Source organism: Bos mutus, chromosome 14 (genome assembly GCF_027580195.1).
Source record: "Bos mutus isolate GX-2022 chromosome 14, NWIPB_WYAK_1.1, whole genome shotgun sequence".
In the NCBI taxonomy this organism is placed as follows: domain Eukaryota; kingdom Metazoa; phylum Chordata; class Mammalia; order Artiodactyla; family Bovidae; genus Bos; species Bos mutus.
Genome location: NC_091630.1, coordinates 1474115 through 1492089, shown reverse-complemented (window position 1 = coordinate 1492089; position 17975 = coordinate 1474115). Strand labels below are relative to the sequence as shown.

At 37.8% G+C, this 17975-nt stretch overlaps 1 protein-coding gene across 4 annotated transcripts in view; it reads left to right on the top strand.

The window, feature by feature from the left end:
* Window positions 1–17975, top strand: part of SNX16 (sorting nexin 16) — a 34540-nt gene that overhangs the window by 6816 nt on the left and 9749 nt on the right. For all 4 annotated transcript variants that reach the window (XM_070382892.1, XM_070382894.1, XM_005908664.3 and 1 more), the window contains 2 exons: window positions 5895–5981; window positions 13347–13495. In XM_070382892.1, coding sequence (XP_070238993.1) covers window positions 5895–5981; window positions 13347–13495 — 236 coding nt within the window. The remainder of the gene's footprint in view (window positions 1–5894; window positions 5982–13346; window positions 13496–17975) is intronic.

Sequence of the window (17975 nt, the reverse complement as noted above, 5' to 3'; positions counted from 1 at the left end):
GTTGGACATAACTTTCCTTCCAAGGAGTAAGCGTCTTTTAATTTCATGGCTGCAGTCACCATCTGCAGTGATTTTGGAGCCCCCCCAAAAATAAAGTCTGACACTGTTTCCACTGTTTCCCCATCTGTTTGCCATGAAGTGATGGGACCAGATGCCATGATCTTCGTTTTCTGAATGTTGAGCTTTAAGCCAACTTTTTCACTCTCCTCTTTCACATTCATCAACAGACTTTTTAGTCATATATTCAGTGTTCACTTTAGGGGAGAGGTCTAAGCTAGAGTTACAAGCTTGAGAGTGTTAGATTTGTCAAATAATTTCACCTTGGTATATTTCTTTGAATTGATCTCTTAACTGAAGAAAGTTTAGGAAAAACTGGCAAGGTCTTATATAGAGAGAGAGTGTCACGTCTTTGAAAAGTGATTAAAAACAAAAAGTAGGGAGGGGTGGTGAGCAGGTTCCAGAAAGAGTCACGGCGTGGACTTCTTTGGTAATGTTTTGTTTCTTCCTCTTTTACTCGGTACATGGTGTGTTTACTCTGTGAGAATCCATTAAGTGGTATACTGAAGTTTTTGTGCTTTTCTGTATATATTTTATGATTAGTGTATGTGTCTATATTTGTTTACTTAAAGCACAGGCTACATAAAACAAGAGTACAAAGTGTAGTATACACTAAGTTTCAAATAAAGGGTAGAGACAATAACTGCTATTAGAATTTAGAGGAAGCAATGATCAGTATTGTACATAGTTTTCATTGAAGTACCACTTAAACAAGTAGATAGGAGAGCTTTCTAGGACAAATAAAGCAAAAATCTATCCTGTGATTTTCCTAGAGAAAAAAGGAATGTTTAGAGACCACTGTGAAGGGTAGCAGTTAGAAAAGGCTCATTTTTTTTAAAACAGAAAAAATAAAGTCAATGTGTTTTGTGTACAGTTGAAGTAATTATCATATGAAGTTGACTTTTATCATGCATCAGTTATTCACAGTCAAAAGTATTAAAGTCAGTTTATCCCTTTTTGAATTAGTAACTTCTAAAAAGAATATTGACTAGTTTTCTGTGAGTATGGTTTCAGTGTGTCTGCCCTCTGATGCCCTCTTGCAACACCTATGATCTAACTTGGGTTTCTCTTGCCTTGGGCGTGGGGTATCTTTTCACGGCTGCTCCAGCAAAGCACAGCCATTGCTCCTTACCTTGGACGAGGGGTATCTCCTCACCGCCGCCCTTCCTGACCTTCAACGTGGGATAGCTCCTCTAGGCCCTCCTGCACCCGCGCAGCCACCGCTCCTTAGACGTGGGGTTGGTCCTCCTGGCCGCCACCCCTGGTCTCGGGCGTGGGGTCATGGTGGAGAGATCTGACAGAATGTGGTCCACTGGAGAAGGGAATGGCAAACCACTTCAGTATTCTTGCCTTGAGAACCCCGTGAACAGTATGAAAAGGCAAAATGATAGGGTACTGAAAGAGGAACTCCCCAGGTCAGTAGGTGCCCAATATGCTACTGGAGATCAGTGGAGAAATAACTCCAGAAAGAATGAAGGGGTGGAGCCAAAGCAAAAACAATACCCAGTTGTGGATGTGACTGGTGATAGAAGCAAGGTCCAATGCTATAAGAGCAATATTGCATAGGAACCTGGAATATCAGGTCCACGAATCAAGGCAAATTGGAAGTGGTCAAACAAGAGATGGCAAGGGTGAATGTCGACATTCTAGGAATCAGTGAACTAAAATGGACTGGAATGGGTGAATTTAACTCAGATGACCATTATATCTACTACTGTGGGCAGGAATCCCGCAGAAGAAATGGAGTAGCCATCATGGTCAACAAAAGAGTCCAAAATGCAGTACTTGGATGCAATTTCAAAAACAACAGAATGATCTCTGTTTGTTTCCAAGGCAAACCATTCAATATCACAGTAATCCAAGTCTGTGCCCCAACGAGTAACGCTGAAGAAGCTGAAGTTGAACGGTTCTATGAAGACCTACAAGACCTCTTCGAACTAACACCCCAAAAAGATGTCCTTTTCATTATAGGGGACTGGAATGCAAAAGTAGGAAGTCAAGAAACACCTGGAGTAACAGGCAAATTTGGCCTTCGAATACGGAATGAAGCAGGACAAAGACTAATAGAGTTTTGCCAAGAAAATGCACTGGTCATAGCAAACACCCTCTTCCAACAACACAAGAGAAGACTCTACACATGATCATCACCAGATGGTCAACACCAAAATCAGATTGATTATATTCTTTGCAGCCAAAGATGGAGAAGCTGTATACAGTCAACAAAAACAAGACCAGGAGCTGACTGTGGCTCAGATCATGAACTCCTTATTACCAAATTCAGACTGAAATTGAAGAAAGTAGGGAAAACCACTAGACCATTCAGGTATGACCTAAACCAAATCCCTTATGATTATATAGTGGAAGTGAGAAATAGCTTTAAGGGCCTAGATCTGATAGATAGAGTGCCTGATGAACTATGGACTGAGGTTCATGACATGGTACAGGAGACAGGGATCAAGACCATCCCCATGGAAAAGAAATGCAAAAAAGCAAAATGGCTGTCTGGGGAGGCCTTACAAATAGCTGTGAAAAGAAGAGAAGCAAAAAGCAAAGGACAAAAGGAAAGACATAAGCATCTGAATGCAGAGTTCCAAAGAATAGCAAGAAAAGATAAGAAAGCCTTCCTCAGCGATCAATGCAAAGAAATAGAGGAAAACAACAGAATGGGAAAGACTAGGGATCTCTTCAAGAAAATTAGAGATACCAATGGAACATTACGTGCAAAGATGGGCTCGATAAAGGACAAAAATGGTATGGACCTAACAAAAGCAGAAGATATCAAGAGAGGTGGCAAGAATACACAGAACTGTACAAAAAAGATCTTCACGACCAAGATAATCACAATGATGGGATCACTGACCTAGAGCCAGACACCCTGGAATGTGAAGTCGAGTGGGCCTTAGAAAGCATCACTACGAACAAAGCTAGTGGAGGTGATGGAATTCCAGTTGAGTTATTTCAAATCCTGAAAGATGATGCTGTGAAAGTGCTGCACTCAATATGCCAGCAAATTTGGAAAACTCAGCAGTGGCCACGGGACTGGAAAAGGTCAGTTTTCATTCCAATCCCAAAGAAAGGCAATGCCAAAGAATGCTCAAACTACTGCACAATTGCACTCATCTCACATGCTAGTAAAGTAATGCTCAAAATTCTCCAAGCCAGGCTTCAGCAATACATAAACCATGAACTTCCATATGTTCAAGCTGGTTTTAGAAAAGGCAGAGGAACCAGAGATCAAATTGCCAGCATCTGCTGGATCATGGAAAAAGCAAGAGAGTTCCAGAAAAACATCTATTTCTGCTTTATTGACTATGCCAAAGCCTTTGACTGTGTGGATCACAATAAACTGTGGGAAATTCTGAAAGAGATGGGAATACCAGACCACCTGACCTGCCTCTTGAGAAACCTCTATGCAGGTCAGGAAGCAACAGTTAGAACTGGACATGGAACAACAGACTGGTTCCAAATAGGAAAAGGAGTACGTCCAGGCTGTATATTATCACCCTGCTTACTTAACTTATATGCCGAGTACATCATGAGAAACACTGGACTGGAAGAAACACAAGCTGGAATCAAGATTGCCAGGAAAAATATCAATAACCTCAGATATACAGATGACACCACCCTTATGGCAGAAAGTGAAGAGGAACTCAAAAGCCTCTTGATGAAAGTGAAAGTGGAGAGTGAAAAAGTTGGCTTAAAGCTCAACATTCAGAAAACGAAGATCATGGCATCTGGTCCCATCACTTCATGGGAAATATGTGGGGAAACGAAACAGTGTCAGACTTTATATTCTGGGGCTCCTAAATCACTGCAGATGGTGACTGCAGCCATGAAATTAAAAGATGCTTACTCCTTGGAAGGAAAGTTATGTCCAACCTAGATAGCATATTCAAAAGCAGAGACATTACTTTGCCAACAAAGGTCTGTCTAGTCAAGGCTATGGTTTTTCCTGTGGTCATGTATGGATGTGAGAGTTGGAGTGTGAAGAAGGCTGAGCGCCAAAGAATTGATGCTTTTGAACTGTGGTGTTGGAGAAGACTCTTGAGAGTCCCCTTGGACTGCAAGGAGATCCAACCAGTCCATTCTGAAGGAGATCAGCCCTGGGATTTCTTTGGAAGGAATGATGCTAAAACTGAAACTCCAGTACTTTGGCCACCTGATGCCAAGAGTTGACTCATTGGAAAAGACTCTGATGCTGGGAGGGATTGGGGGCAGGAGGAGAAGGGGACGACAGAGGATGAGATGGCTGGATGACATCACTGACTCGATGGACGTGAGTTTGAGTGAACTCCAGGAGTTGGTGATGGACAGGGAGGCCTGGCGTGCTGTAATTCATGGGGTCGCAAAGAGTCGGACATGACTGAGCGACTGAACTGAACTGAACTAAAGAAGAAAATTTACTTTTTATTCCCTGCATGACTATTTTACATCAGGACTTTCTGGATACTTTACAGGGCATCTAAATAATCTCCATCCTCACCTTTATATGTTGCAAAGATAAATTATTTACTTTTTACTTGAAAACTAAAGAATCTAATCTAACCCTTGCTGATTCTCTCCCTTCAAAGCTGAAAAATAAGTCTGTAAGGGAGAAGAATCAAATGGTAAGGATGATCAACAATCCCTAACTAATAAATTGTCTCTTGATCATCCACTAGAATTTTGAGTCATACTTGTAATTTAAAATTTCCTTATTTTTAGTGTTAAAAAAAGTAAAAAGAAACTGATGAAATTATATTTAGTAATGTATTTTGTTTAATATATTTAAAGTATGATCATTTCAACATGTAACCAATATATAATATTTTTAATGAAGTATTGTTACATCTTTTTTCATACTAAGTCTTTGAAATCTGGTCTATATTACACTCACAGCATGTTTCAAAGTCACATTTCAAGTATTCTATAGCCACTTGCAGCTAGAGTGCAGCTCTAGAACTACAATTGAAAGTTATTCCACACCTTAACTTGAAGGAAAAAAGTTACTGTTTTTAAGAGAGTTTCACTCATTCAGTAGATAGTTATTGAGTACATTTTGTGTGTCACGTATTTAGCCTAGCTCAAACCACTGTACCAAAAACTACTAGGAGTTGTTTCTCTGAGATTCTGTTGTAAATTGTATTTCTTCGCAATAAACTCTAAAATTATCCTTAGAAAATATAGAATCTAGCTTTTTCTTAAGTACCTTTTAAAATATTGACTTGCTGCAACCAAATTTTTCTATTCAGTAGCCTAGAAAATTGTACATAATTATAGAAATGTAAACTTTCATCTAATACGGATATTTTCTACCTTGTATTTCATCCTTGAAGATTAAAACATCTAATTTATTAGAAAACTTTGCTTGGCAGTTATTGAGTTTAAAAATTAAATTGACTGTGTAAGACAATAGTGGCTACTTTTCATATTAATTTTAGAACATATTAGCATAAAGTATCGGAGAAGGCAATGGCACCCCACTCCAGTACTCTTGCCTGGAGAATCCCAGGGACAGGGGAGCCTGGTGTGCTGCCATCTATGGGGCCACACAGAGTCGGACATGACTGAAGTGACTTCAGCAGCATAAAATATATTTTAGAGGCTGATGAGTTTATTTATTATTAGTGTGCTTCAGAAAAGCATTTTGCCTCAAATTTGTCAGTCCTGAGAAAAAAATCTTTGCTTTTGGTTCCTACATTCGATTGAACATTTGATGGCCTAAATAATTTCTGAATTTTTTAACATAATAATTGTTACCATCTGCCTTTTCAAATGTTTTAAAATTATTTGTCTTAAATTTTAAAATATTTATAGAAATATATTTTAAAGCTCTCTGTCTCTCACTCTCTCCATAGGTATATAAAATATTAGTAAAGAAGACCCCAGAAGAAAGCTGGGTAGTTTTTAGAAGATACACTGACTTCTCTAGGCTTAATGATAAAGTAAGTACTTTAATAAATCTAAACCTAACTTTTCAGTCTGGAATTATAATCTGTTCCTGGAGTTCTCCTGTTGTTACTTGTTTTTTCTCCTTTGTTAATTATTTAAGTGAAGTCAAATCTTTGCTATTTCCTAACAACTGTTTCATTTAATTTTAAGAGTCTGAATTCCCATCTCTACATATAACTTCCTTTTGTTGGAAACAAAAAATTACTTTTAATATTAAAAAAGTGAAAACCTTAAAATTGGCAACAGAAATATGGTTATTTACATAATCTTATAACTTTGAAAAGATGTATGTGTATAAGACCCCCAAAATCTTACGACTGTAGAAGAATGAAAAAAAAATTTAGCACATTGTGGTTAGTTTTCTTTACTGTGTTACAAATTATCACAAACTTTGTGGCTTAAAACACACCTCTTCATTATTTAGAGATTTGGAGCGCTCAGCTGGGTTTGCTGCTCAGGGTCAAACAAGGTCAAAATCAAAATATTGACTGGCCTCTTATCTGGAGGCTCTGGGAGGGAATCAGCTTTCAGTATCGTTGTTGGCAGAGTTTGGTTTCTTGTGATTGTGAGACAAGGTCCCTGTTTCCTTGCTGGTTGTCAGCCAAAGGTTGTTCTTGGCCCATAGATACTATTCTTCAGGTCTTGCACACGACCCTTCCATCTTTAAAGTCAGCAAGAGTTGGTCAAGTTTTTCTTGTGCTAGAATATCTCTGGCTTTCTCTTTTGTCACCAGCCAGGAAGAAGCTTTACCTTTATAGAGCTTGAGTGATAAGATTAAGCTCATGTAAATAGTTTTCCTGTCTTAAGGTCAACTCAATAGTAACCCTAATTGCATGTACAAAATCTTTTTTGCTGTGTAACAAGGAAACACAGAGGCTTCACCAGGGGCAAAGGTCATGGGTCCATCTAGAATTCACATATGCCCACTGCACATGTGAAACAGACAAAGAAAATAATAATAAACCGCAGTACATTAAGTACCCTTAAAAATAAGTAACAAGAAGCACCCCAAAATAGAAAATTCAGCAATTGATATGAACAGTGTAATCCCCAGAAGAAATACAAATGACCACTAAATTTGGAAACCAAAACAAGTACCCCAAGAAAAGAAAATTAAGACACTATTTTTCACCTGTTGGGCTTCCCTGGTGGCTCAGTGGTAAAGAATCCGCCTGCCATTGCAGCAGACATGAGTTCAGGCCCTGGTCTGGGAGGATCCCATACACCACAGAGCGGTTGAACCCGTACACCACAACTGCTGAGCCTGTGCTCCATAGCCCGGGAGCCACCGCTGCTGAAGGCAGTGTGCCTTGGAGCCCGTGCTTCGCAACAGGAGAGGCCGCCCCAGCAAGAGGTTCACATACTGCCATTGGAGAGCGGCCCCGTCTCTCTGCAACTAGAGGAGAGTCTGCACAGCCATGAAGACCTAGCACCACCAATAAGTAAATAAAATTACAGTTAAAGAAAGAAAAACTATTTTAATTTTCACCTGTCAGGTTGACAGCCTTTAAGTGGTATATCTATTGTTAGAAATATAAGTCTTCCTAGAGGACATCCTAAAGCTATACATAATTTGACATGATAATTACATTTCTGGGATTTATCCTATATAATAAATTATTGATATGGGCAGGATATAGCCCTAAGGATACTTCTAATGATGTTTTATGTATTGTTTTTCTCTTTTTTCATTTTGTTTTAAATAGTTAAAAATTTTAGAACCAACCTAAATTTCTAACACTAGGGAACTGATTGAGTAAATTGCAGTAAGATTTCAGTAGAGAAACAGCAGCTGAAGTGTTCACAGGGCTGGAGGAAAATCAGGTAGGACAGATAGGGGTAACTGGTATTTAAGAAACCAAGAGAAAAAGCATTTTTCCAAAAGAAGCAAGCAGTTTATGATGCTTCGGAGAGGCCAAATAAGATGACCTTGGACCACGGATTACTCCCTACTTTTGATAGCTGTTGAGTAGAGGGAACTTCATGGGTCCTACTTTTCCACCTGCCGTATTTCCTATTGCTTTCTTGGACTCTCAGAACTTCTCAAGTTGGTATGTTCTTAAAACTTTTGGTGATGGGAAATTCCATTTATGTGACTTAGCAACCGCTAGGATGCCAAAAAGCTTCCACCATTCTTAAACCTCAGTTTCAATGAAAAGGTAAAATATAAAATGCTAAACTGTTTTATTCTTAATTAAGGTATTGTTAAGATGACTTATTGCAACATGTCAAAGTACTTAATATTATTTCTAAGATATTTACATAATATATAAATTTTATTTTCTGTACCTGAGTTTTTATTTTACATGGTTGATTTAAAAACCTGTAATTCTTTACTTCTGTTCATCTTTTTAAATAGTTAAAACACACAAGAATACCAAAGTGATTCATTAAGTTACCACATACTTCAGTGGAATTCTTAGCTTTCTTATGAAATTGTTATAATTTTTGTTTATACAGACTCATTTCTGACAGTCTCAGTTCAGAGCTATTTCATCCTTTATGACTTTTGTTCTCCTCAGGACTCAACTGTTATTTAGTGTTTGCTTCCTTTTATCTCTCTGGATTCATCTTTATTGCCAAAATATTTCTTGCCTTAGGCAAGCTGGGATTTAGATTGCTCTTAAGGTTTTGAAAAAAGATGTTAATAGAAGTTTAATTTAAGTCTTGTAAATATCTCCTTGATACTCTTAAGTTGGGCACTTAAAATTAATAAGTGTATATGTCAGTCTTCTAGGTACCAGAAAGAGCTCCATTCATCACCTGATTTTACTGGCAAGAGTCAAAAATGTGTGTCAGACAGCAGCAGCCACACAGTTTAAATGGTAGTTATTATTTTTATAATTGTTAAAGTAAAATCTTAGCATCTTTAAATCATGAAATTTTTGAGTTCATCACTGTGCTAGGAATTTGGTATCATATAGAAACTATACAGATCTGATTCTAACTTTGAGGAGTTTACATTTTCCATTTTTCTATAGCAGTGAGAAAAAATAGCCAGTTGACAATGTGAAAATCATTTTAGTTAAAATAACACTGTTTAGAAAGAGAAATTTTTTCTTCCTCTTTTTTTAACTTACTGGGTTATAATCTGGCTTCAGCTTCTCTAGGAGTTTTTAAGAGCCTCTTCTGAGAAAGTCAGAGGGCAAAGTCATGAGCAAGGTCTGGAACACAGTTCTCAGAGTTGCGGCATCTGGCAGAGTTGTAGAGCAGACTGGTGATGAATAGTTTGCAGAAATGTGGCCGTGAGAGTGGGGTTTTCTTTATTTTCTACTAGAAACCTCACTATTTTCTACTTCCAGTTTGCAGAAGTAGTTTAAAGCTGAGTAATTCTCTGAGGTAAAATGATTATTCTCAATTGGTTCCACCCAGCAGAACATAGAGAGGAAGCAGAACCATTATCAGCCCACTGTCAAGACAAGCAGAGCTCATATGAAAATCTGGGCTAAGCTCAACCAAGCATTCAGTCCTTCCATTAAAAAGAAATTCATGGTAATCTTCAACTGTCTGTCTCTTAGGTCACACTGTCCTGAACTGCCCCAAACTGACTGACATCAGGCGGTTACAAAGCTGCCTTTCACTATCTTTCTAGGGTTTGTTCACTTTTTCCGTTGTTGGGTTTTGTTTCCTTTGTGTTGTGTCTTCTTTCTTGGATCATGGTCTCCTCGTGGTAGAACTAACCCTTCAGTGGCTTCTTGAGGAAGACCACATGGGAAGTGGTATCCTTCAGACCCCACACATCTAAATGCTCACTCCGTTTTCACACTTGGTTGAAATGTGGGCTGGGTATAGAATTCTAAGTTGGAAAATGTTCTTTCAGAATTTTGAAGACATTAAGCTATTTTATCTTGTTAGTGTTGCATATTGCCCTTGAGAAGTCCAAAGCTGTTCTTGCTCCATATCACTTGCATGTCACCTGTTTTTTTCTTCTTTAGAAGTCTTTTGAATCTTCTCTGTGTAATTAATCTGAAATTTCACAGTAACTTTTTTTTTTGCCACCTTCTAAATTTATTTTTTAATTGAAGAAAAATTACAGAATTGTGTTGGTTTCTGCTAACCATCAACATGAGCAGCCAATGGGAATTTGCTGTATGACTCAGGGTACTCAAACCAGGGCTCTCTAACAAGCTGTAGGGTGGGTTGGGGAGGGAGGTGGGAGGGAGGTTCAAGAGGAAGGGGACACACGATGACTTTTTGTGGGTTCTTTTCTTGTATTAACTTAGACACTCTGTGGGCAGTGCATGTCTTTCAGTTCAGAGAAGTGTTTTTGAATTGCTTTAGTAATGAATTCCTCCCTTCTGTGTTCTCTCTGTCACCTTGTAAAACAGACCTTTGGGCTGATTCTATATGATTCTGGATCTTTTCCTCCCCGTTTACTATTTTTTGTTGTTGTTGCTATTTTGAAGGCAATTTTCCTTTCTCTTTCTAAGACCATCTTTTCTCTGAATGTCCTCTCTTTTGATCATCTTATTCTTATTTCTTAATGTAGTATCTTAATCCATTGACTGCATTAGTGATTGTATTTTTATTCATACTTTTTCCTCTTTGTGTTGTCTTTGTTTTTCTCCTTGTGATATTTGTCTTTGTCTTCCATGTTAGTACTAGTGTGTAGTAATTCGTGGTTGTCTGCTCATGATTAAAAGTTGGGTACTAATAACTGATTGGAATCTCTTACCTCATGGTAGAGTCTTGTGTTGACTTCAAGATTCACTATATAATGGGAAAGGTGGGCTTTTGCTGGAGAGCTTCTGATTTCAAGACCTTAAAGTCATTCCTGTTGAGTTGATCGGACTCTCCAGAGGTGTTTTCCAGTCTCCTGCCTTGAGCTGCCAGTTTGTGAGCAGTTTGAGGTCTCTGTAACTACAAACTTGGAGTAAGTTTTTCTACACCTCAGGTTTCTTGGCTCTCTTGAGTCTTTGCTGCTCTCCTCGGTGCTTTTTAGTTTCCAATATGTTGTTTTAAGTGTTTTTCCTCTTTACTATAATATTAGCAGAACTCAGAAAGACAGAATTAGATGAATGTGCTCAGTTCTGCATCTTAATCCCACAGCATGTGTGTCATATTTTTAAAGGGTTTTTTATAGAAATATCAAATGCCTATTTTGATGTCATTTCACAGGAAATTTATTAAAGTTTAATGAAATATAAAAGCTACCATTTATTGGTTATTTCAAGCTAATGTATAGTTCCCAAATTGTACTTTGTTCAAAATAAAGTTATTGAATAAGCACTTATAAACACTTTGTGAAGGCCTAATTATGAAACAACTCACTCTTTTCTGAGGATTATTTTTTAAGGGGAAAAAAAATCTAACCATGCATGTGGACATATGTTATGTTTAAATTTTAAAGCTTAAAATTAATTTTTTTTAAAAAGACTTTTTATTTCATCCTTACAGCTTTTATTACTTTCAAACAGTAAAAAATCAGACTCCAAGGCCAAAAATATTTACATCTTGAAATCAAATCAGAATTTTTAGTATAGAAATGTTGACAGAATGTTTTATATTTTTATTTAGCTTTTTACCCTGTGAATTTTTCTCCTTTGCTAAGTTTTTTCTTACACTGTAATGTTTTGTTTTGTATTTAAGTAATGTGAATGTACGTGGTTCCATTTCATTCATCCATTTATTGAACATAGATTGTTGACTACTTGCAATGTAGCAGGCATTATGTTAGGCATTGGGGGTGCAACTGTGTGTAAAATGGTTCTCAGTCTTAGCTGTACTTTGCACTTCCCTGGAAAGCTTTTTAAAATTACAATGCCCAGGCCATATCCCAACCACTTAAAATCCAAATATGTCAGAGGTAGGACACAGTCATTAATATAAATCCTGATTAATCATCTTCAGACAAAAGGGAGCTGTTCTGCAGTGGAGCCCTCTCAGAATCTGTGTGAGTTCCTACTCAAAAGTTCCTTGGGTGATTCCAGTATGCAGCCAACATTTAGAATGAGAGTCCAAAATTAAGTAAACATTACTTAATTTGCCTCATGATAAATATCATTCAAAAAATAAGTGAAGGATTTGACAATGTGTGGCAGCTTGTGTTTTCCAAAAATGTCTGCAGCAGCACTCTCAGTCCCACATGCTCTCCCGGAATCTTGCCACTTACCATCAAGGGGTAGAATCTTGTCTCCTCTCCACCTCGAACATGGGTGAGCTTATGCCTGATCTAACTAATAGAGGACAGTGGAACTGACGCTGTGTTAATGAGGCTAGATCATAAGAAGTATATAGCTTCATCCTGGCTTTCTCTCTTGGGATGCTCCCTCTTTGAAACCCAGTCTCTATGTGGTGAGAAAGTCCACGATACATGGAGAGTCCATGTCAGGCTTGTGATTGACAGCCCCAGCTAAGGTCTCAGCAGCAAACAGCCTATTCCCGTATAAATACGTGGGAGTGAACTTCAGATGCTTCTCAACCTCAGGTGTCCAGCTGAAGTTCTAACTCATTGTGAAAGAAATAATCCATCCTCACCCTGCCCTTTAGGAATTGCCTAAAGAGTCCATGGCCTAATAAATGATTATTTTCCACCACTGAATTTTGAGGTACCTTGTTATCCAGTTATGTTAATATAGTCAGTTAATCAGAGTGTATAAAGGGAAATCTCACCCAGCTTAGAAGGTGGAAAAGCCTCCCTAAGAAAGTAAAATGTAAGCCAAATATGCAAAATGGATTATAAGCCAAAATGTAAACGTTAAAATTATGAACGTCTAGGAAAAAACATGGAAGAAAATTTTTACAGCCCTGGAGTGAGCAAAGGTTTCTTAGATAGTATCTAAAACAGCATAAATCAGAAAAGGAAAAAAAAAAAAAGGATGAGTTAGGAAACAATAAAGATTTTTAAATGTACTCTGTTAAGAATAACATGAAAAGTCAAAACATAGTTTGGGAGAATATGTTCATCGTACCTATACCTGACAAAGGCCTTGTAGCTAGACTATATAAAGAACTCTGACAACTTAATCCAAAGACAAGTACCCAGTTTTTTGAAAAGCAGGGGGTTCAGAAGATCTGAATAGATCCAAGCACATAAGAAGATACTTAACACCATTTGTCAACAGAGGTATGCAAATTAAAGCCACAATGAAATGCTGCTACACACCTAGTAAGATGGCTAACATTAAAATGATGGACAATACCAAGTGTTAGCAGGGACAAGGAGCACCTGTAATTCCTGTGCATACGCAACTGGTAGAAATCAAAGTAAAACAGTCAAGGCGTAAAAAGCATATCTGAATTTAAATCTTTTTTTGTAAGCTTGTTTTATGAATAGTTTCATAGAGTCGACAGGTTAGATTTTGTAGAATTCAAGTGATTTAGTTGAACATTGTATTTTCTTTTTTCTTCTTTTTCAGTTAAAAGAGATGTTTCCAGGCTTTCGATTAGCCCTTCCACCAAAACGCTGGTTTAGAGATAATTACAATGCGGAGTTTTTAGAAGATAGGCAATTAGGATTACAAGCGTTTCTTCAGAATTTAGTAGCTCACAAGGACATTGCTAACTGGTATGTAACAAATTGAATAAGAGTTTATGCATTCCAATAACTGGTTTAAACTAGAGAATATATCTAGGACCATATTTATTCAAGCACAAAAAATATAAGGTAGGAGTATAATTACTTATCCTGTCTAAAAGCAGTAACTGTGATTTTCTTGGCTTTTTTTCAGTAAGGACTTATTTGGTGTTTGATTTATATTAACACTCCCAAAAAGTGTAGCAAAGTTAGACTTTGTATGCCATATAGTCAAACCATCCACTGAGCTGTAAACTTGATTTCAGTATTTTAGTAATAAAACAGTAGCTAATATATTGGTAGATTTTTGGTAACTATGACACTATATAATTTTGACAATATTTTTAATTCTCCAAAGTAATACAAAAACCTTGAAATCAGGTTAATTTATACAGAGAGTGAAGTAAAAATACCAGAAACTTTTAGAGAAAGGATCAATATCCTTTCTTTATTTTTTGTATCTGAATATATTTACAAGAAAATTGCTATATGATCTGATTGCATCTGGGTATCTAATCTTGGCACTTACATTATCAGATAAATTAGAACCATTTTGAAAAAAATTAGCATTTACAACTTCCCAGGTGCATCGGTGGTAAAGAATCCACCTGCCAGTATATGAGACAGGGGTTGGATCCCTGGGTCAGGAAGATCCCCTGGAGGAGGAAATGGCAACCCACTCCAGTGTTCTTGCCTGGAGAATCTATGGACAGAGGAGCCTGGCGGGCTGCAGTCCGTGGGGCTGCAAAAGACTCAGACACGACTTCGTGACCAAACAACAGCAGAGAGCAGTTACAGTGCAGCAATAGCATGTTGTGTAGAGACCTACTTTTGGAACGATCTTCAGCATTCTTCACCCTGTTTCCTTAGTCTTTCTTTTATTTATATCACCTCACATTGCAAGACACTCGTACTATACAAACACACCTTGCTTCCTAATGTGCGCTAAGCTCAGTGACTACGTGAGACTTCTGCCACCCTCCTCACTTTCCTCTAATAAGGTAATTGCAGGCCGGACCCCTCCTCCCGTTCCCAGACTCACTGCTGCGGTTGCCTCCCTGCCGTCTCCTTCAGACGTCTCAGTGTGACCTCAAACCTAGAACAGACGTCACAGCTCATTGTCTCACTTTCCCCCAATATTCAGCTCATTGTCTACCCAAAACCCAGTCATCTGGACACATCCCTGTCTTTATACAATACAACTCAAATCTGTCAGCTTTTCTCCATCCTGCCATTGCCACTCTAGTCTAAAGGGTTGCCTCTCACTTAAATCACTCCTCTCCACCACTGTCTTCCTCATCCACTCCTATTTCTGTAGCCCACTGGAGCCACAGTGTCCTTTTGTAAGGCGATTTAAGTCATCCTTTCTGGGCCCTGACTACATGTCTGTCTTTCCAACCTTATGTTTCAGTATTCCTCCCTGCCCCTGTTCTCTACATCAGACAGAATTGGTCTTGTACTTTTTCACAGTCACCTGTTCCTTTTTTAATAAGCTGTTCCTAGAAAGGCATTTCACACTACTGCCCTTGCTCCCACAGCCCCAGCCTAGATGACTCTTTCAGGCTTCAAGCAGACTTCACTTCCTTAGGTTGGTCTCTGACCAACCCCTCATCCATCACCACCACTAAAAATTAGGTCAAGTCTTTCTCATAGTATCTTCTCTGCTGGTTCTGAAAGTCAGTTCCTAATGCCTTAAGACACCCGTTGCATGTAACTAACTTCTCTCTAGGATAATACTAGCCGTATACCACCAGTCTTAAGAGAACTGAGAAAATAGTCACTCATATCATTGGCAATAGGATTTAATCCTCATGTGGAGTCCCAGTCGAAAAAGGCTGGTTGGAGCTTTACTTTAGTAGCCTTTCAGTTTGTAACTATTTCTGTGATTATTTGATTGTGTTCTCCCACCAGTCTGAAAGGTGCATACACAGGAGTAGGTCATGAGGCTCTTTGACCCACCGTTCAGTGTGCAGGGCCTGTTAGCACAGTGCAACAGTCCATGTCAAAAAGTCCTTGTTGCTTTTTGATTCCTTAGCACCTCACAACGCAGTTGAGATCCAAGGGATATTAAGAATTGTTGGTTTAAGTGTTTTAAGAGAATATTTTCAGATACATTTAGAGAATACAGAATAAAACAAAAATGTTAATATTTTCCTGATAAAATCTTTGGTTTTGTTTGTTCAATAAATGTTTATTTAGGTCTTTTATGGTATATAAAGTATTGCAGCTACACAAAGGTTCATTAGATGCTAATCCTTTATTTAAGAAAACTAAATAGGAAGAAAAAAGACACACCAAAAAACTAAAAGTTGGATATCTGTCTTTTTCAGAAGGGGAAGAAAAGAGAAAAATTTTAACTGGAGGAGTTAGAGGAGGCTTCCTAGATGGTGGTATTTAAGCTGGGTTTTGAAGAATTACTGATATTTAAACTGACAGAGAGAAAGTAAAGAAGGACTTACCAAATGAAAAGGAATACTACATCAAAATGCAGAAGCAAGCAGGCACAGTCCTGTACCCGAAACAGCATCTAATTTAGCTTGTCAAATGTGTAAAGATGGATGGAGGGGGAAGGTCTCTCATAGCTGTATAGTTAAAATATAGCTATTGTTTTATCCTAGCTTCTGCTATTTTGAAATAATTACATCATTTAATCAGCACAGCAAATATCTTACTACTCCATGTTTTCAGAATTACTACACATATATCCTGATTTACCATATTTTTCTTCTTAATGCTTTAAAATGCAAGAGTTAAAATTATATATATTTTCCTTATATTACCATTCATCTACAAGAGGTTCAGTGCCAGAATTCAGTGTTTTAAACTCTACATCTATTTTAAAAGAAAAAAGTCCAGGTATATCTGGATTAACAGAAGCTCATTATTTAAAACAAATACTATCCAAACATTTTACATGAGGAATCAATTGAAAGAAATGAGACTCTTTACCCTTTGAAAAGAAAACTTACTTGGAGAGACATGGTAACCATATTCAGGTGTTTGAAAGTCTTGTGATGGGGAAAAGAATTAATCAAATGAGGACTTCCCTGGTGGCTCAGTGGTAAAGAATCCTCCTGCCAGTGCAGGAGACACAGGTTCAATTCCTGATCCGGGAAGATCCCACACGCCTCGGGGCAACTAAGTCCAGGGACTGCAGCTAGTGAGCCTGTGCCCTGGAGCCTGGGAGCTGCAACCGCTGAAGCCCACCTGCCCCAGAGCCAGTGCTCCACAAGAGAGACCCCCACACCCAGAGTAGCCCCTACTCTCCACAGCTAAATACCACGCAGCAGGGAAGACCAATCACAGACAAAAATGAGTAAATAAATAAACATTCAGAAAAGAATTAATCAAATGATAGTTAGCTCTAAAGCCAGGCTTCTCCACTGTCAGGCACATCATGTTCAAACACAGATTCTGAATTAGCAAGGTCTGGAGTGGAGATGCAGTGTTTCTAACCGGTTTCCCAGTGATGCCGATGCCACTGGCCTTGGACCTCATTTTGAATAGCAAGACTAACATGTAAAACTCAGAATAAATGAGAAGTTAGAGGAAGCCCCCAGTAAACTCAGATAAAAAAGTTACATGTCCTTTCAAGCTGTCTGGTATAGAAATGTGTTCTGCCTTTTGAGTAAGTGAGTTTACCTTAAGTATTAGAAGAGACTAGGCTAGGTAACTACCAGTGGTATTAAAGAGGGAATTATTACATGGGATATATTGAATTAATGACTTCTTAGGTGTCTCTTCTAGTTGTAAAAGTCAATAAATTATAATTTTTGAGCAAGAACATCTAAAGTAACTTTTTTATACATTTTCATATCTTCTCATGTGTCTAAGTTTTTATATATAAAGAGACTGTCACGAGAGGTTGAGTTAACCTTAGTGTTTTTATAAAATGAAGGAATTCAGTTATATAAGCAATAGCTTATATAATGCCAGCTCATGAGAATGAACACATTATTGCTAAGGTTGGTTGGGTGATTTTTACACAAAATATTAGTTTGGTAGACATTTAATTATGGACAGTTTTCCTTTTAATGCAGTAAAGCTAAATATGTTGTATTCAGATACATGTAAACTCTTACCTAATTGGGTCTCAAAGATCTTACGCAAAATTCCGTTTCCTGAGCCTGGTAGTGAAATAATTTTAAGCAGTTACTTAACTGATTTTAATCAATGTCTCCAATTAGAAAATGAAGTAATTAGACTAAATGTTCTCTGAAAATATCCTCTTTTAGCTCTAAGTTTCTTACTCTTTTTGTTGTGCTTCTTTATAAATCTTGAAGTCATACCATCAGAAGCAACCAAATTCTAACTTTCTTTTAACTCTTAAGACTTTTGGTCTTACATTTTGCTGTCTAAGCTTACTTTCACATGAAAGTAGGAATATCTGTTGAAAACTAAAATCCATCTCAAATTTGAGAGTTCTGCTGTATTATTTATATACAGCAGTGGATAGAAGTTTGTTCTGATG